The sequence below is a fragment of the Diabrotica undecimpunctata genome, chromosome 9 (assembly GCF_040954645.1).
Source record: "Diabrotica undecimpunctata isolate CICGRU chromosome 9, icDiaUnde3, whole genome shotgun sequence".
NCBI classification, from domain to species: Eukaryota; Metazoa; Arthropoda; class Insecta; order Coleoptera; family Chrysomelidae; genus Diabrotica; species Diabrotica undecimpunctata.
In genome coordinates, this window is record NC_092811.1 from 135,314,862 (window position 1) to 135,323,502 (window position 8,641).

The window sequence follows — 8,641 nt, forward strand, 5'->3', positions numbered from 1 at the left end:
GAGATATAAGTCCACCTTGAAATGTGATGCTATTCCTTCTCTGTTTCTGTGTTGTAATTTATAGAAACTACAGAATAGCCACTGTTTAACCAACTACATTTAAATACATGTAATTAATGTTTATATAAAAACGTAAAAAAGAAAATAAAATAGAAAAAGAACCAATGTTTGTTTTATTTTTGTAATCAAACCCTCAATATTAATCTTTATATTTGAAGAATTACGAGAAGATTTTTTAAAAAGATGTTGCTTTCCTAAGGCCGCCAGATGGCGCATTGTCCAGAAATAACCTACACAGTTTCCTATCTATTCAGTAATATATATTCTTTATCTATGGCTACAAATGAGGGACAGATTTGTATTTGGCAGTATTGCCATATCACACATAAATCTCGAAAGAGCATGCGATATAATATTAATTAATGTTACTTAACATTCTTTTTTTTAAGTTTTTAAAAGAAGTTTAATTAATTTAAATTTAATTTATTATAATTTAAATTAACTTTAACTTTTTAAGCTTTTAAATTCTTAAGTTTTTAAGGTATTCAGGTACCATTTCATCCCAAAATTATAAGAAAATAGTCATAAAATTGAAATCTGCTGAACATCTGCTGCAATCTGGCAACTAGAGTTTTCAAAGTTTTGACAATATTGCCAAGTTTATTTGCTAATCTACCAAAGGCCAATTATAAAATTTTTTTTCTAATAAATAAATGCAATTAATATCAAAAGAAACAAATATTTATTCGATCGTGTTTTATATAAGGGTAAAATTTTTTAAAAAATACCCGATTTCATAAAATAATATAATAAAAATGAAAATGTACTGTTTCAAAGCATATTTGAGGCATAAAACATATACATAATAATGACATGGCAATACAACAAACACAAATTTGACGGATCATTTGTAGCTAACTTCATCGGCACTTTCTCCGTTCTCTATTGGCGATGTCAAACGAAAGAGGCGGCACGGTGCGGTAAAAATTTGAACTAGTGCACGTAGGATAACAAAACATTTTGTATTTATTTATACACACATAACATAGTTATAAACATTTTAAATATTATTAAATAAAGTACAATAAGGTAACAAAATGTTAAAAAGTAAATGTAAACAGTATTGTTCTGCACCACAATGCAGTAATTATCGATCGGAAGGAATAAGTATGCACTTTTTTCCTCGTGACAAAAATCTACAAAATCGTATGTTCTTCTTTTATTTTATTTTGAAGTGTTACAATTTTAGTTTCTTAATTTGTTGAACTAGTCTTAAATGTATTAATATTTGTTTTACCAATGTTCATATTAAAGTTAAGTTCTCCTATTGTATAGAAGTGATCAGTAGTAAAATGTAAATATAATATTGTATAATTTAGTTACTATTAGGACATTTACAATATGTAAATAATATATTAAATGTGATAATAGTAACTAAAGACAAACTGCTAAGTAAGACTTTAGATTAGAAAAAGTTAGTTAGTTTAGGTTAGAAATAAATTACTTATTATTCGATCAGTAAACAAATCGTAATATTGCTTGTTTTTTATGCTAATCAAACAAAAAAATTGTACCATTTTGGAATAATAATGATATAAAAACAACCAAGTGTTTTATTTATATGTATTTAGGAAATAATATATCATATTATATTTGCCACACAACAAAACGTGGCCAGCCGTTAACAAGGCCTCGCCTTCTTTTAAAGGTCTTTTTGTGTCTCCTGTATATTTCAAAATATCGAGCAGACTAACTTCAATTTCTTTATTTGCCATTGCGTTAACAAAAAAAAAATAAATGGAAAATAATAAATACGGATAATTTTTACACACAACAATTATTCACCTACAAAGATTATGGAAGCTCTGTTTTGTTTTCCTACGTGCGTGATCAGCTGATCATCTGTCAAAGCGCCCCCTATAGTTCGTTGACATCGCCAATACTTTTGCAATCTATTCTGTGGTTCTACCAACCTAACCTAACTTTATTTGAATGTCAAAAATACATTTAAGCCTAACGTTTTGTTTAATTAATTACGATTACGATTACGAACAATATTATGGTCTTTAAATGCCAAGAAGACTCTTTCCTTAAAGAGTTCACTTCCAAAGTAGTTACTTGTGATAAAGTTCAGATCCAAGAAGTAGTAAATGGAACAACTCATACTGTAGATAGTTATGAAGTAATCCTGGAAGACACCATATTATTTCCAGAAGGAGGTGGTCAGCCTTGTGATTATGGTTTTTTGAATAATTTGCCTGTTAAGAAAATCGTAAGGAAGGAAGACAAAGCTGTTCACTATGTATCTCAAGAATTAGCCCAAGGTACCACTGTAGAACAAAAGATTGATTGGGAAAGACGTTTTGATCACATGCAACAACATTCTGGTCAACATTTATTATCGGCAATACTTGAACAACACTTTAAGGCTGACACAGTGTCCTGGTGGTTAGGGGAAGAAGACTCTTATGTGGAGCTAGATGTAGCTGTTATTTCAGAAAAAGATGTACAGGCAGCTGAAGAGATGGTAAATGGTTTAATTAGACAGGGAAAACCGGTAACAGTTACCATTTTTCCAGAAAACACACCTGAAGAATTACTTGAAAAAGTGAGGAGTGTTAAAGGACTACCAGATGACCATAAAGGTGATATAAGAGTTATAAACATTGCCGATATTGATAGTAATATGTGTTGTGGAACACATGTAACAAATTTAAGTCAGTTGCAAGCTATTAAGTTGTTGCACACTGAAAAAAGCAAACGTAAAGATAAAATTTTGCTGCATTTCTTAGTTGGTAATAGGGTTTTAAAAAGATTAGCCACTTGTATAGAACGTGAAAAGAAATTAACCACCATTTTGAATAATGGGCCACAGCAGCATGTTGAACTGGTTAAAAAATTACAGAAGAATGTTAAAATCATTAACAAAAATCTACAAAGTATCCTTAAAGACTTAGCTATCTTTAATGCTGGAAAATTAAAATCCATGCAACCACCACCAAAATATTTTTCTTTGCATAAAAAAGAAGCTGAACCTGATTTTATGAACATATTAATCAGAGAGTTGGGTACAACAGAAATATTCTTATTTTTGTCAGTTGGAGATGAAAAGAAAGATGGGAGTGTAGTTATACAAGGAAAAGAAAATGATGTTGGTGTACTGGGTCCAAAAATTTCTGAAATATTACAAGGTAAGGGTAGTGGTAAAGGCAATATATACAGAGCAAAAGTCACCAATATGTCCAGGAGAAAGGAAGCTGAGAATTGTATTAAAGAGTATTTTGATAAGTAGTTTTCTACTATTTATAGTGGATACTTTAATTAATAAATATTTGAAATATGTTGTTATCTTTCGTTCCTTTATTTTGTTTTTCCTTTTTAGTAGACATAGTAAATGTCAGATTGTAGATTAAAACTCCCAAACTCTGTTCCTTAGATTTATTTATTTAATACTCAATATTCAATACTCAATATACTACTTAGACATTGCATATTTTTACCACATGCTTCAGCACCATAACATATAATATATCTTAACTTGGTGTCTTAACCTCTATTTCTAATTAACTGTCATTCTAATTTACTAAATGACACAGAACATCACCAAGAGGATTAAGGGAAGATAGTAAGTATATCTCTCTTAATACTTTCCTTAACTCTGCGCATACAGTACAAAATAAGAAGCAAACTATTCAACAATAAAACAAACTTAAAATTATTTCTCTCTAAATCACTACTTTAAGCTCCCCTCTTTGAACTAATACAATCCTAAATTATCACTATTATTGTACAAAACTGTACTTTGTTAAGCGCTTTTGTTAACATATCTGCCAATTGCAATTTTTGTATTTACATAAAAAAGTTCCATGATATTTGAATTTAAAGTATGACAAACAAAATTATATTTAAGATCTATATGTTTAATTGTTTGGTTATTTTCTGGGTTTTTAATGAGAGATATACACCCTTGATTGTCTTCATATACAGTGAAATTTTGAACTTTTATCTTCATATCAATAAGCAATTTTTTAATCCATAATCACCCTTGAACTGCTGCACATAAAGCTACTAATTCTGCTTCTGAACTTGAAAGGCTGACACAATTTTGTTTTTGAGTTACCCATGTAATTGTATTTCCAAAAATTTTAATTAAGTAACCTGTAACCGATTTTCTATCTGTTACATCTTCAGCCCAGTCAGAATCTACCTATATAACAAAAAGTTTTCCTTGTATATTTCTTTTAAAAGTCAAATTTATATTTAATAGTCCCCATCAAATATCTTCAGAATTCTTTTAAGACTTATCCATAGCTCACTTCTGTTTTTATCTTGAAATCTGCTTAAATAATTTATTTCATAGCTAATATCAGGTCTGGATTCTAACATTAGATACATGAAGCATCCTATCAGCTATTACACTGGATAATTATTACTATTATTGTCTTTTGATATTTTGTCAAAATCTTCAGTTTTTGGATCTATCAGGGTAGGTTTCAATTTTCAAAATTGAATTTCTTAAGTATTCCTGTCAAGTATCTCCTTTGGTTTATATTTAAAATATCATTTTCCCTATCATAATCTATTTCTAATCCAATAAAGTTTTTTATTTCTCCTTTATCTTTAATTTCAAATTCTTTAATTTCCTTGTCTATTTCAATTCTGTTCAAATTTGGTCCTGTTATTACAATCTCATTTACATATATTAACAAATGCATAATCTGCCCATCTTCAAAAACTTTTGTGTACAAACAGTAATCAGCCTCTGATCTTTTTTAACCCATTGTAAGTACAGCTTCATTTATTCTAATATTCCAACACTTTGATGCTTGCTTTAGTCCATAAAGTGATTTATTTAATTTCAATACTTTATTTGGTTTACAATTTGTTTTGTCTGGTGGATAAATATATACATTTTCTTTTATCTCTCTATTAAGGAATACTGTTTTTACACTAACTGTTTAAAGTAGTATTTATATTAATTTCCAACTGTCAGAAGTGTTCTAGTTATAATCATTTTTGCCACTCGTGAGTACAAATCTTCATAATCAAAACTCTCCCTTTGTGCAAAACCTCTGACAACTAGTCTTGCCTTGTATCTATCTTCTTCCTTGTCTTCCAATGGTTTACTTGCATATACCCCCTTTATGTTCAAAATATCTTTTCTGGTATTTTCTTCACTTCTGTCCATTATTATTTTTCTCAATTGATTCTATTTCCTTCTCCATTGATTTTATCCATAAATTCTTATCTTCTCTACTTTCTAACGCTTCTACTGTCTCTGAAACCCTTTCTATAAAAGACATGGCATCAAAAGCAATATATAACTCATAGCCATTGTACTTATTTCTCTGGTATTTTTACCTTTCTTTTGTGCCCTTCAGCTAAAATTACATTTTCTCTGTTTTGTTTACTTGTACTCTCATATTCTTCTATTAAATCATCACTATTATCATATTTTTAATATCAGGTTTCCTATCATTCCATACTTCAGCAGGTGGTGTCACATTATTTAAATGATTGTTTTGAGTTCAGTTTAAAATGCTGCAACCCTTATTACTTCATTCCAGAGTTTTTTTGACATTTTAGCTTCTTCTATCATTACTCTTGACTTCTAATGAATCGTTCTGCTTTTCCATTATGTTTTAGGGTATAATGGTGTGGTATAATCTATCCATGTTCTATTCTCCTGCATAACTGTCTAATTTCATTTGAAATATATTCTTCCCCATTATCACATCTTAAAAGTCGCAATCCTTTTATTGAATTTTAATTGTACCATATTCATATATTCTTTAAAACATTTTACAGTCTTATTTTTACCTTTAATAATATAAACAACACAAAAACTCGAAAAAAAAATCAATAAAAGTTACAAAATATTTTCCTCCATCATAACTTCATGGACATCATGTCCATTCTTCAATCAAATGAGTTGCTTCCATAATTTGAATTTTCTATGGTCTCTTTTTTTCGTGGATATTGTATCACTTTGTTTTTCTTTTGTTATGAGATTAATAATTCTATGTGCTGGAGACATGTCTGGTATTAACTTTTATTACTATTATTAAACTTTAATTCATTAATGAAATTAATTTGCCACGCGAGGAGCTTGTCTCTTCACCAAGTACTCTGTCGTTATTGATAGCTACACGAACACTCGAATGCATACGATTGTATACTTGAAGGTATACTTGGTATCCAAGAGGAGTCAAGAGATCAAGAAGACGTCCAAATTTAAGATGGGATTATGACATAAGGAATCAAGTCGGTATAACATGGCACAGAAAAGCGAATTTTAGACAATCGTGGGCAGATATGAAGATTGAATATGTAAGGGAGGCTACACCATAATTGGTAGAATATGCTGCTAATAGATATAAAGATTAAGAGGAAGATATAGATTAAAGTTTCAATGTAAACTTTGTCTATTTTAAATCGTTCTCATTTGACGTTTTGTGACGTCGCCATATAATTGACACAAGATTTCGAAATTGAAATGGTTAAAATGGTAGTGAGAGTAATGAATAAAGACAAATACCTTAAAAATATTTATTTCGGTTCATTTGCAGAATACCTGAGAGTGTCCAATTTGCTGGGTGGAAAGATAAAAGAACAAAGTATTTTAGTAAATACGTTATTTAAACTGGAATTAAATTTGGTATTTATGTTACAGAAATACAAAAAACCGATACATATACAAGAAGAAGACACATTTTTCGCACCTATAGCAAAACAAATAAGTCTAATCAAGCAGCATTATAAAGAAAATGAAGACTTTTACTATTTAAAATATATAATAAATACTGTGGACATTTTTTGGTGGATGAAAGAAGTTGAAGTAACAAAATTTGTAGGTAGGTTTTGTGACATAATTCTGAGTTTTAAAGAAGCTTTCGAACGTTCTTCAATATATTCAGAATGGCTTGAGGCGTGGATTAAAACTATTGAAGAGTTTTCCGAATTTATTTTAACTTGTTTCCAACAAGGAGAAACATGGTACGGAAGTGAAAAATTACCTGTTCAAGCTGTACTTGGAGATAAAGGAGAATTTAGAGATTTTGATAAAAAAGCTCTCTTTAAAGAAATTAATCAAGGTGAAAATATTATCCGTATTTTAAATCGTAGAGATGACTACCCTAGTTCCTCTACAGAAAGAAATTGAAATATCTTAACTTTATTTTGGGATCTTTTTGAAAAATTTGTAACTAAATACACTGTCGTAACAAATATGATTGTTCTTCATGTTCTACAATGTAGTAGGTTTCTTATTTTTAATAGGTACATAGAAAAGTAAATTGATGACATTAACAAAAACATAAATAAAAACGTTTTCAAAACTAGACTACAGATCTAAAAAATATTTGAACTAAAGAAGACAAAATAAGCAACTAAACTAAGCAACTAATAAAGGAAAGAAGACAACTTCTTCTTCCTCAGCTTTTCCCTTTTCAAGTGTCACTGTTTCTTACTCTTCGTCGCCACTTATTTCTGTCCGTAGGGTCTTCTTCACCTAAACCTTGCCCACTTAGGTCCTCTGTCACATATTCCTTTCATCTTCTCCTCGATTTTCGTCTACCTTTATCCCACATAGTTTTCATCTCTACGTCTGACATGACCAAACCATTATTCTTGAATCTTTATTGAGACTATAGGCTCTTTCCCTAATTAAATCCTTTTTGATTGTGTAGCTTCTAGTCTTATCCAACATTCACCGGAATATTTTTATTTCAGCTACCTCCATCTTCTTTTCCTGGATTTTCTTCATAGGCCACACTTTACCGCCGTACACAAACGCAGGTCTCACCACACTCTTGTGCATCTTTCCTTCAGTTTTCTCAGATTTTTCGATCACAAAGTACCCCGCTTATTCGTTTCCAGTTAAACTAAGCAGCCTGTATCCTGTGCGGAATTTTTCGATCTAGTGTCCTATGTTCTGTAGGTGCCAAGGTATTTAAATTCTCCTACCTGTCCTAGTTTTTCCAAGCAATTTTATGTCCCCAACCATTTCTCTTCATCCCAGCCACGTATACTCCGTTTTCGACACCTTAAATCTATTTACTAGCCCTTCCCCAACACTCTAACTTCTCCTCTAACATTTTTTTGCTTTCCTCTACTAACACGATATCGTCAGCAAAAAGCATTTACCGAGATGCTCCCTGCTTTACTTTCTCTATCAGTACATCCGTAAAAAGATTAAACAGGTAACTCAACCGTGACTGGAAAATTCCTATCCCCAAACCTTCATAAACTCTTTCTATTCCGCTTTTTCTATACCAATATATCCATTCAAATCACCTCCAAAATTCTTTCCGTTCCCGTTCTTCACACCCTACTTGTGGGGCGTAGGCACATATATGATATTCACACTGGTATTGCCTATATTGATTTGGACACTTATTAGTCTATCACTTCTTCTGGTTACCCTTACAAGATTACTTCCATTCTGGTGGAGAGGATAAATTTATTACCAAACTTTCCACATTTTAGAGAGGCGTAGTTCAACACTTAATTGTTTCAAAATATTTATTAAGGACCACTGAAGCAATAAAACACGTATACGTAAAGACGTATTTTTCCTTCGATTTGTTTAATTACTATTTAAATGGGAATAAGCCACAATTAAAGGTTAAAATACGTTTAT

The 8,641-nt window shown here is 30.5% G+C and overlaps 1 protein-coding gene across 1 annotated transcript; it reads left to right on the top strand.

The window, feature by feature from the left end:
• The first annotated feature begins 1,928 nt into the window (after window positions 1-1,928).
• LOC140451544 (alanyl-tRNA editing protein Aarsd1-B) lies at window positions 1,929-3,343 on the top strand. Its single transcript, XM_072545409.1, has one exon. The coding sequence runs from the start codon at window positions 2,060-2,062 to the stop codon at window positions 3,290-3,292; it is 1,233 nt and encodes a 410-aa protein (XP_072401510.1). The 5' UTR covers window positions 1,929-2,059; the 3' UTR covers window positions 3,293-3,343.
• Window positions 3,344-8,641: the final 5,298 nt, after the last annotated feature.